At 45.9% G+C, this 12261-nt stretch overlaps 1 protein-coding gene across 1 annotated transcript; it reads right to left on the bottom strand.

Moving 5' to 3' along the window:
* Positions 1–271: 271 nt before the first annotated feature.
* gpr146 (G protein-coupled receptor 146) lies at positions 272–9545 on the bottom strand. The gene is made up of 2 exons (XM_068728004.1): positions 9236–9545; positions 272–4592 (listed from the first exon to the last, which is right to left on the bottom strand). The coding sequence occupies exon 2, from the start codon at positions 4550–4552 to the stop codon at positions 3551–3553; it is 1002 nt and encodes a 333-aa protein (XP_068584105.1). The 5' UTR covers positions 4553–4592; positions 9236–9545; the 3' UTR covers positions 272–3550.
* Between the last annotated feature and the right edge of the window lie 2716 nt (positions 9546–12261).

A 12261-nucleotide genomic window follows, 5' to 3' on the forward strand; every position in this document is an offset into this window, starting at 1 on the left:
CGACAAGCTGCCCACCACCCTGACCCGATCACTGGGCGAAGGAGCCAGAATTAACAGTCGAGCAGTCAGTCTCTTTCAAATAAAAAAAAAGTTATTTTTCCATTTCAAGGGGACATTTTTGGGAACAAAGCAACACTTCCAAGTTCCGTCTCCCACAAACATTTGTCATTAATCACGGCAAACAGCCTTTAAAAGACAGACTGCATAGCAGATGTTACAACATATCCTCATCTTGAATATCGTCAGTTGCATTGAAAGAAGGAGGCGTGGGAATAGTTAGTTAATTGTTTAATCAGTCTTTGACTCAGTTGACAATAGAGTAGATCACTTACAGAATCTAAATATATCTATCTCTCAGAAAATAATGCTGTGTTTTTGAAAGAGCATGGTATCTTCTTGTAAATCTCTCACATACAATATATACACACATTGTTTTGTATTATACACTTGCATACGCAGTCACAAAAAGCATCACATCTGAAAGTGGTTTAGTCTGGACTTGTGAGGTTTTGCCGTTCTAATAGTTAAAAGGCGTCTGCTCACATTGAGGATGTTTCTACACGTCTGCTCTTCATGTGTGTTTCGTCATTTTAACTGAACTCTGTGATTATCGCTCCAATGTTCTTCGCACCGGTATGAGATCACGGCCCCTCTGAAATAATAAGCCACACTTAAAAGACCTGTCATCCGAGTCTGGTGTGATTTTGAGCTTAATTTAATGACGCTTTATTTGCGGCGATCGTTAATTATTCTCTCTGCCAAGAAATATGTCTCGTCTCTCAGCGAGATATTTCCAAAAGAAATCAAATTGAATTTTAGTGCTAAACGTGAGGCCTTCTTGTGCAATTGCAACCACATGTAGATGGCACATATCAACTCCAAGCCATCTTCAATGGCTGATGGTGTTTTGCCTACAGGTGGAGCTGCAGCAACACGGTAAGGTTAGAAGTGACTTTCATCTATTCATCCTCCAACAATCCGTTGACATTCATTCTTTGTAGTCTGATGCAAATTCAGATCCAGAACTAAATTTCAATCCACCAACATTTGGTTGAATGCCTTCTATTTATACGTCTCTTCACAAGATGAAAGTGAATTAAATATGGGTTCTTTCCGGATTAACTGCGTCGCACTAACACGTTCAAGTGTCACATGATGAGAAAACGGTGAAGCGCTCAACTCTAGTCACGATAAATCAAGTGTCAATGTTGATTAAATAAAAGTCGGTGTTCTGGTAACTGCAATCTCTAGCTTTCTATAAAATGACCATCTTCACAAAAGCTGCTTATCTGTCCTCCTTCAGAGCGCTGATCCATCCGACCGTGTGTGTGTGTGTGTGTGTGTGTGTGTGTGTGTGTGTGTGTGTGTGTGTGTGCTACCGTCTGCCTTCCGACCCTCAGTGAACAGTAAGCGCTGGGACTTTGAACTGGGTTCAAATAATGATTAACTGCGTCACCATACCTACGTGTTTTCTTCCTAAATGGGGCAGATCATACTGTAGCACATAATGTAAACACACAGAGTCGACAATAAACAGTTATTCTAACTGACTGACTGCAGATACACACAGCGAGGGTGGGGCTATGCAGCGAAAAATGTAAAATGTTGAACACTGTTTCGGACCTCAAATCGTAGACAGAAACATCCCCACTAGTCAGTATGCGTGATATAATCTTAATAATAAACTCACATACGTATGAGAATCAAATCAAATCTGATTGGTTGTTACATCTGGAAATCCCTTAAATATCACAGTGAAAGCCGAGCACACACGTTACAGCCCAACAGCTTTATTGTTCATTTAAAAAGGTGTAAATTAAAACTCCACAAACTGCATTAATTGTTGTCTGTGAGTGGATAGAACAGTGTGTCCACTTCCCATTTCCCTTCAAGTGAACGCCCCACCCTGCTGCTGCTGCTCCTCTTCACAGGATGATTACAAACTGGCCCTCTAACTCACAAAGCAAAGATACAAACTGGCGAAAAGCGACACTCATGCAAAAGCAAGTTTTTCTATATATTTTTTCCATTTCATAACTGGGGTTCATCACCCACTAGCAGCTCTACCATTAAACGAGCAGATGGCCTCGCCGGACATGGGCAGCGTTACAGTTAGCGCGGTCTGCAGGCGAGTCATTTAGGATCGGTGAAGGTTGTGATATAGCGCTTCTCTCCAGTGACGCAGTAAGGCTTCAGGTTTCTACTGCGCAGAACCTTCCCGAGCGCTCAAACCATTCAGGGAATGCACATGCCGCCTCCTCAGGGCCCTCTCTGTGACACTGTGGGACTTCAGTGACCCCCCCCCCCCCCCCCCCCCCATGAGAGGCTCTCCACGAGGGATTCCTCATGGTGGGCCGAAAAGCTGAAGCCGAAGCTGGATTTTTGAAAGAGTTGATTTGAACTGCTTATGGCTGGCGATGCGATTTCAGCAGAGATCACAAGAGGTACACCGGTTATAGCTGAATACGAGCTTCATGTGAGCATTTCATGAAGCACTGCGTGACTTCAAAGTGATGATGTGTATTCAATTTATTTCATATTTGTAGCTTGACAGATACTAGGATAACCTCTTCATGTGAGCCTGTCTGAACCTCACGACTCAAAGTGAGAGCTCCTCTTGTGCCATGAAGAGACCGTTCATATCGTTCTCTACCTTTAACGCGTGAAGACGATTCACCGCGACGGCGAGGCATCGCCCGTCAACGCTCTGAAGTAAAGAGGGGAACTCCGCTCCTCTCATTCAAGCGATCAAGGCCTCTAGTTTGAGGGCAGCAAACACTGATGTTTACCGTCACGATGCAATGTTGACTCATGCAGGTCCATTAGCTGTGGTGGGTCACTGCTATACTGGCCACCATCCATCGATGCATTCTTAAACAAAATAACTACGTGATTATTTATTCATAGCTAACTGGTTTTTGCTGCTGGTGTGATAGGAGAAAGCATCATGCATCACTTATTCATTGTTTTAGTTAAAACATATCTAGGAGCATATCGTGTGACTTCGACAGCGGAATTTAGGCGGTCAAACCGGCGCACTGTCAGCAGAATATTCACAACACGCCCGCATCGGGGGAGCTGATGCACTGAGTGCTTGAGAGTCTCCCTGCTAACAAGACATTTCATGAGTGTGTGTGTGTGTGTGTGTGTGTGTGTGAGAAACGCTGGGTAGTTATCAGCTGATTGTGCCAATTTACCGCCCACAGACTAGACGCTCAAGTATCTCAGTGGAGAGCTTCACTCAGTGACCAAAAAAAAAAAAAAAAAAAAAAAATAACAGCACTTAGTGGTTTTTGCTTGGTTTGTCCTCTCAATGCGGAACTTGAGATAGATAAGATCAAGTTCTGGAAGGTGACAGGAAATTCTGCAGTTCGCTATACGTCGCTCTTAACACAGTCCAGAGCAGCGAGGGAGCGCCGCTCAGATACTACTGGCTCCGTAGTGAGGGGGAGGGGGGGGGGGGGGGTAAGTGCCGGCTATGCCAAGAGGTTGAAAGAGGGGGAGGGGCATCTGTCAACTCAAAGGGAAGAGGAAGGGGTGGGGGGGGTCCTCACGTCACCACTTGCTGCACTGTTGAGCGTTCATGAGGGCAGGACTGGTCTCTGCAGTGCAGCCTCTTGAGCAGCCGCTGGAGCTTGTTGGAGAAGTTTTTGTTCATCTGCCGATACATGAGCGGCATCGCAAAGCTGCTGGAGAAGGCCAGCAGCTTGGACACGCACCTCAAGAAATAATACGTGGGCAAGTAATGTGCGTTGCTGATGTACCCCGGTGCGCCGGCTATGGTGTGTACCAACAGGGTCATGTAGTACGGAGTCCACAGAACGAACTGCACGCAGACTGAGGCGAGCAGCAGTCGGTGGATAGACGGGTCCAAGCGAGCCGAGTCCTGGTCCAGAGGCGTGGACTCCTTCCTGATGCGCAGAATGAGCACAAAGGCGTACAGAACGGCCACAGCCGGAACCACGTAGCCGATGAACATCATGATGGCGTCCGCCGCCTCCTTGTTCTGCATTTTGGAGCACTCCACCATCTTGGTGGAGATGTGGTTGCACACGTAGAAGAGCAGCGAGGAGAAGCTGGTGAGCACCGCGCCGCCCCAGATGAAGCCGCACACGTGTTTGGTGTTGTACACGCTGGACATGTAGGTCCGCGGCAGCGCCCGCTCGATGTAGTAGTCCAGGCTGAGCAGCGTGGTGGAATACATGATGACCAGGGAGGAGATGTTGAAGAGGATCAGCAGGGTGATGTAGACCTCGTTGTTGTACTCCCAAACGTGCCAGCGGGTGAAGGTGGAATTCAGCAGCTCCACGGGCGCCACCAGGTTGAGCACGAGGCCCGCGATGGCCATGTTGACGAAATAAACATCCGGCATGGTCATGGACACCTTGTTGGAGAGGTTGACCACGACCAGCAGCACGTTGTAGCACAGCCCCAACGGGAAGCACACCAGGAGGTAGATGAGGGAGAAGACCGACAGGATGAGGCCGAAGTCCTGGCAGAGCCGGAAGTCCACGCTGGTGTCCGTCTCATTGTAAGCCGTGCAGAGCCACATCGCTGGGCTCCCACACGGGTCAGGGCTCTCAGTGGGTCGCCTGCAGGCAGAGAGGGAGGGAGGCAGGAGTTAGTCACAGGAGAATCGTCATAGTGATAGTTTCAGGTGATTATACGCTACTGAAAACATAGTTATGAATATTTATATTCCATTTCTGCTGGTCCCTGTAGTTTTTGAGGAAGTCACAAAAAAAAAACTACACCCACATTGGGCCCTCTCTGGTTTTGGTTTCCATGCTGGCTCGAGGAGCAAACAAGGAACACAGAAACACGTCGGCCACGGCTCAGCCATTACGCTCTGGGTAACGCCGTTAACTTCACTTCACTGCACCTGACTGGCCCAATACAAACGGCTCACAATGCGTTTGGTTCGCTAGCCCAGGCCTCAACGCGCACCGCTTCTCCTCACACTGGGCAGAGCGAGTGTTTGGAAGCCTCCGCAAAGCTTCTCTCCATCACGGCCACACGCTAGAGGCATCGCTAGCGGTGCAGTGCCGGCCTTGTGCTTTTCACATGAGCAAGAAGGCCCGGTAACAGACCTGCTTTGGTGTCACGACTCTAAAAAGCACACGGAGCTTCTGTCCAGGTCGACTGGGGGGTGGGGAGCGCGGCGACGGGTGAGATTTATAAAGAGTGAAAGGTGAAGCGAGCTCTGGCGGAGGGTCAAGAGAGGATCGAGTCGCGGGGGTCGGAGTTCGGGGCGAGGTCAGAGAAAAAGGCCCGAGCGCATGTCGTGGAGCGTTTGGGATCGAGGTTGACGGGGGCGGCAAGTTTTGAAAAAAAAAAAAAAGCTTATGTAATGCTGCCTTGCATTATTAACGCATGACATTTGAAATAAATTATTAAATTATTCACTGGTCAAGGAAGTGGAAGATCACAAGGCTATCGCAGGATTGCAGTGAAAAGTCATCCAAGTTCACCGCCGCCTTTTATTTCCGCCGTGATAATTTGGTAGTTATTTTTCCACATGTTGGAACGATCCTCTGAAGAGCAAATAAACTTAAGAATAAAAAAAAAAAAAAAGGTTAAAATAAAAATGAAACCGTTTTCAGGAGGAAGAGGAACGATGCCAGTAAAAGGGGAAACATTCTTCCGTTCACTTACGTAACACCACTACAGAGGGGCCGTTTTGGCCTTCAGACACACACACACACACACACACACACACACACACACACACACACACACACACACACACACACACACACACACACACACAGCAGTCCCTCCGCTACACGACTCCAATTGGCTGCAGTGAGACCGTAGTGGAGGCTGGACCTCAGAGCTGGACTGGACCTGGACCAGGCCCAGGAGGGGGAGCGTGTGGAGTTACTCTTCACCGGGACAGGAGCCCCGCTCAGACGTCTTGTAAACATAAGCGGCTCGGTGACTCACTGACTCAAACAGGCCTTGACATAATGAGCTGTGGATTATGTCCTTCCCTCTCTGAATGCGTTGTAGATGGCAGGAAGTGCGTTTGCTCTTCACTCTCACAACGACCCCCGATCACTTAAGGAGATAATGACATCGGTGATTATTAGAGAGGACGCGGTCCACTGAGGCTGGATGTCCCCACTCATTAGCACCTGCTGCGTACAGACGCTTCAGCCTCCCTTTCATTAGCGCTGCGGCTCACGCTACAGCTTCTGAGAGCGGCTCCTAATATCCCCCATGAAAGGGTTCTCGTGTCACTTTGTTTCCACATACTTTTGCTTCCTGTTAGACTTTAGACAGCCTTTTGACGCAAGACCTCGACAATTACAAGCCGATGATAACGTAGAGATGAAAACTGAAGCCACGGCATTCACGAGGCGGACCGGACTGAAGGGGAATAGAGGGGAAACTGAAGCCTCGGAATTTCCTACGTTTACTTACCGGAAGGGACAGAAACGTGATAGCATGTAAACACATATTTTGTTCAACACTCGTGGGATTTCACTCTTTTACAAATAGACCAAACCACTCAGGAACAGGAAGAGTTTACGCAAAATACAGTTACGACACACGAATAGAGAAAAAAAAACTACAATATTAGAGAGCAATTAGCCTCCTATGCATTTCCTCTAAGTCACTAAAGAATGAAAACACAGAGCTCATACTAGACAATACTTTGAAATCATGGTTTTCATACTGTGTCTGTGAACAACCGCTGCTAGCTTAGCAGCGTCTGCATCAGTTCCCACTGGGCCTCTACTCTACTCTACTCTACTCTACTCTACTCTACTCTACTCTACTCTACTGCACTCTAGCTCTGCACATTTCACCAGCAGCCCATGGTAATGAAGTCTCTGCTGAGAGGAGACAAACGGGGCGGATGAGGTCAACGTCAGATTCTACCAAAAACCACAGATGGAGGTGATGTTGTTGGTGTTGGGTGACGATCAACAGGCACTGTATTATGTTGTTATCACAGCGTGCACTGGTACTTCCTGAGGCATGTCGCTTCTCACTAGACAATAGTTATGCAGTGATCCAAGTACGCAAGTCAGTTATTGAAGCATGCATGTGAGCAGGTGTGACTCAAAGCAGAGGAAAGGTGGCTTCCTGACAGCGGCTTACCATGAAGGTGCCGTACGTACAATTACACGGCCGAGTAAGAATAGCCTAAGCTCTTGTAAGAGCTCCTCCTGATGACTTTGACCGCAGCTGTAGACTTGGTTAAGCCTGGTCTGAACCTTTTTGTCCTACTCCATGTCAAAAGTGGTTTAGTCAAATATTCCCAGAGAGGGTGGGGGGGAGGGGGGGGGTGGGGGGAGGGTGGGCGTGCTCCAGCATGCTCTAGCCCCCACCAAAAAGCAGGATCTCGTCAGAGTGACGCCCATGTGCTTGACGTGTCTTAGCGCTTTGAAGCCAGATCTCGCGGGCCGATGGGAGCAGTGTGACATACTGGGCCCACACCCCTCATATATCCTTACTGGAATTCACAGGCGCTTCTCAGAAAAAGCCCAGAGTGATGTCACATGATCGGCTACTTCTGCGTCTGCAGCGTGCAGCGGAGCAGCAACAGCAATACTACAGAAGGACAATGACTCACACCTTTACACATTCAGGGACTGGGCAGAAGTGTGTGACACAATGACATGTGATGCACAGAACGTTTTAGAGCAATTCATAGTGTACAGTTTGAGGTACCTGCCCACAGACGTACTAAACTACTCACAGTGTGAGAGGCCATTATAGATGTAAATGATTCAGAAAGTCCCGAAATCTTTTCTGGTTCACCGAGAGCATTAATGAATCATTTGACTTCAGGTGCACGCTAATGCTGCAGAACATTTTGCAAATTAAAACGACTAAGCTCTCAGAGGTGATTGAAATACTTGCCATCAACTCCATTTCTGTGGAAGGGTTTAATATAATTCACATTTTCCCCCAAAAAATCATCAGGAGTCCCCCCCATAGAGTCCAGTCACAGCGCTGGAAGAGGGAACTTGTCTCTAAATGGATTCCTTGACAAACTCCTTTCCTTAAAGGGGTTAAATCACAACACTAAAATGTTGATGATGTAATTGACCGGCTGTTTCGTAAACACAGCATTGCCTCATATTCAAGTTCTAGTGGTAGAGACTCTGGTCAAGCTCGGGGTCACGGCCGGTCAAGACCGCTTCCTCAGCGTCTTTTTCTGAAACACGTTGAACTGTGACAGACATCAACAAAGTCAAGAGTTCACCGGTCAGCACAAAGCAGGCTTTGCTGCCGTTAAGCCACGGCACACATGGCCCATGTCCCCCTCGGTCACATGCAGGAAGTTGACAACAACAAGTGCTAAAGCCTGAATCTCAAGACGCATTTCATTGGGCGAGCCGTTCTGAAGTATCTGAGCGGAAGTAAATTTGTCAGAAAGTCGCCTTCACTCTGGCCTCCAGCTGCTTTCCATAATTAGTGGCACATAAATAGTTACCACGTTTATTAAATAGTGGCTTCAAAAGTTCCTGATGTCATTCATCAAAACAAAAGATGTCAAGGCCAAGAATATCTCCATGTGCCTGTGTGGAAGTAGAATAATACAGATGTAAGCAGTGCTTGTCCTTATATGTTATTAATGATTAAACTTCTCAAGGCTAAACATACACAAGTAGCAGCTTAATCACTCATTGACGGCCTGGGATTTATTAAGGCCATATATTAGCAGGTTTACGGTAAGCACCTCAAATAGACTGCTAGTTACACACATGATTCTGATTAATTCAGCACACTCATGTGACGTCCCACTAGCTCTGATGACACATGTCATATGAAGACGATATGGGTTGATATTATTATTATTATTAATGCAAAGAGCAGTCTACTACAACTTTAAACTGTTTCCAGTGCAGCAGCACCTCTGAATACACTGAGAAACTTTGTAGAGAAAGCTGATCCCGTGAGAAACATCTTCAAGGTTCTGTTTCACGAATATGAACTACTGGAGCAGAACTAAGACACACGAAGCGAACCTTTCGTGGTTCGGGTTTGTTATTGCGGACTTCGGGTGTCTCCATCCCACTTGACTGCAGCGATCAAAGCGGGGATAGCTGTCACGGCTTCACCATTATTCTGCCATTGCTGTAGTTGGCACAGATACTCTCTCTCGCATCTACCTTAATAAACAGTGTAAAGTCACGTTTAACTGTACGGAGGAAACAAAAAGAGCTCCGTCTCATTATTGGCTCCAGATAATAAACGTAAAAAGAGGAACACTCACCAGAAACGTATAGATTTGGCTCGGTGACAAACCTACGGTGGCATTGGGTCTGGATGTAACGTTTGCATTTCCACTGGCATTTCTCAGTCGTTTCATTTCACAAACACGCATCCTAAAATACCCGCTCCGGCAAAACTCCACGCGCTCTTTACGCCTAAAAACCAGCACACACACAAAAAAAAAGAAAAAAAAAAAAAGGAACCGCTTTACTGCGTTAAGGTGAAGACTGACTTCATCTCTCAACTTTTCGACGAGGCTTGTTCTGAAAAGGGGGCTGTCCGTTGCAGACTTTACTACTGCTGGAGTGCTGCTGAGCCCTACAGTGTGTACACACGTGACCCTCCCCCACTGTCTCCCCGCTCCGCTCCTCTGCCGCTGCTGCTGCTGCTGCAGACCGTTCTCTGCTCTGATTGGACGAGAGGGCAGGGAGGTGGGGCGCGAGGGAGACCGAGGGGGAACGCACGCACGCACACACACACACACACACACACACACACACACACACACACACACACACGCACACTAGTTCACACAAGTTCACGAGAAATATTGAGCAATGTATTACTAGAAGAATGACAAGTCAGTTATCGCAAGTTTTCATGTCATTTCCCAAGTTTGAATGGTGCCGAGCAGTGACGTTTAAAATAAAGGTTCGTTTTTACTGTTTTAGTTTTGTCTTTTATTTTGAATTCCCCCCCCCCTCGACCTGACCTTATCCTAACCCTCTCAATTCCACAAGTTTTCAAGTACGTCTTAAAACAAACAGTCAGATGCCCTTATGAACATTGCAGCAGCCAAATCATTTAGATTTTTCAATAATCAAATCATTCACTTTCAATGTGAGTTGTGCAATGCTACTTATAGCACTAACTGTTTTTCTTGTTTCTGTACTTTGGCTCTGAGTTATGCTCTGCTTCATGCTCTTAGATGCTTGTTTGGAAAAGGAAATGTACTTATGACTTCTGGTGACTAGTAGTTCTTTTGATTACCAATGTTGAATGCACTTATTGTAAGTCGCTTTGGATAAAAGCGTCTGCTAAATGACTGTAATGTAATGTAATGTCATGTAAGTGAACGGGGACAAAGTCTCCGCCCTTTGTTTTGTGTAGAAACGCGTTCACACACATGAGGCTTCAGCAGACTGAGTTGGACAAATTTCATCTGACATTTATTTTGTTCAAATCCCTCTTTGTGTCTCTCCACCCATGCTTAGTAAGGAAAGCCTGCTGAAGCCTCATATTAACTTCAGAGGAACTGTAGAAGAGGGATGTGGATTTGTCAACTCATCACTACATTGAAAGTGCATTATAAAAAGGATCAGAATAAAAGGGAATGATTCCATTAAACAAATCCTGTTACAACGTTCTCATGGGCACCTGACTATTGTTTAACCAGTGCTTTAACCCATAACCTCATCAGTTAACACCTAGCCATGAACTGGTGTTCAGACCGCATCATTAAAACAACACCATGATGGCTTGTGTTGTTTCAGGTTCTGGTGAGATATGAAATATGATCCAGGAGGGCCAATTTGAGTAAAAGGATGAGTTTGAAGGATTATGAGTCAGACAGTTTCCATTCTTGGATTAAACTAAATGTCATCCCTCAGAGAACAGAAATGCAGACAAATGTCTGCTGATGTCCTAAAGGTTATAACTGCTGTCCCGCTTCTGTCCTGTCTCTGTCTAGATGGAAGAGAAGTGAATCATCGCGTGTGAACGCCCAGAGGAAGAATAATGGTGGCTTTCTGTTCTGATGAAAATATGAGGACATGTTTGTAATGAAGCAGACTTGATTATCACTTTGGGAGGTACTTTTTTGTAATGTTTGAACGGAAAAATGCCTTTGAGTTGTTCTGTTGAATGGAGTCTTTAATTAAGCCACTGAAGTTCGCTAAGAAGATTAAGGATTATCATGTGCATTCGCCACAGTTTATAGCACATATCATAATCCTGACATGGAGAACAATGCTGCACAGCAGATGATTGAATTAAGTATTAAATATGTCCTGTTTGAACAGCAGCCAATTTTCACCTTGAATACTCTGTTATATCATACAGATTGTTTTGTTACAATGCCTAAAGACTGCGGTGTTTAATGACCAACTACTCCGATATACATTTTCTGGTTTCTTGCTTTGCTGGCTATACTTTCTTCATGTTGCATTTTGCCACCATATTGTATTTTAATAACCCAAATAAATCACAATTTTCCATGATCCCACAACAATATATAATCATTACAGTACCGCAACTTTTAGTAGGTGCTGATGAGTCATAGATAGCAACCAAATGTCACGTTCAGTTTTATTGTCGCTGAACCTATAAAACCTTATTTGATCATTGCTAAGCTCCGGGTCTAAGATAACAGGGCGCATGCAGCATGGTAACAGCAGGTCTTAATCAGCGCTTCACGGATCCATCCCTCAATTTCCTGCTCAGCACCCGAGGGAGAGGAGGGATACTGCAACTAAGCCCTAAAGTGAAACCCTGCAGGTCCACAGTGTTAAAAGAACCTGGAAGCAGATATTTCATTAAACTCTAAATGTCTCTGCTCTTAACGCTCTCCTTGCAAGTATAATGGATTAGTTCTAGGCAAGCAATAAAAATGAAAAACAGTAGCGAAAGACTTTCGGAATGCTCAGTTTCAAAACACGACGCGTTGCCAACGGCTCAGTGAACGCACTCAATCTTTATAGAGAGCGCTCAGGAGTGCTGGACGTAAGTCTCTTGTGCCACTTAGAAAGAAGTGACGTTTAAACATTCCACCGGGGCTGAAAAAAGTATTTCTTGTCATTGTCGAGTAAAACCCTGACAATGTCCAACTCCATAAAGACAGAATGCAGACGGATTTGAGTGAACAGTTATCAGACGATGTCTGGGACAAGAGCCTGAAAAAGACACTCTTAGAAATAAAAAGGTGCTAACTAGAACCGTACAGAGTTCTTTGACTTGTCCCCATAGAGAACCCTTTTTGGTTACTGGTAAAAACTTTTGTATGTGTTCCACCTGGAACCCTTTCAGTGA

Source organism: Cebidichthys violaceus, unplaced genomic scaffold (genome assembly GCF_023349555.1).
Source record: "Cebidichthys violaceus isolate CVI_PGR_0920_01 unplaced genomic scaffold, fCebVio1.0.p SCAF_40, whole genome shotgun sequence".
Taxonomy (NCBI): domain Eukaryota; kingdom Metazoa; phylum Chordata; class Actinopteri; order Perciformes; family Stichaeidae; genus Cebidichthys; species Cebidichthys violaceus.

What these genes read in the sequence shown, in the direction of transcription:
- gpr146 (XM_068728004.1), bottom strand. Translation starts at nt 4,552, where the DNA reads ATGTGGCTCTGCACGGCTTACAATGAGACGGACACCAGCGTGGACTTC.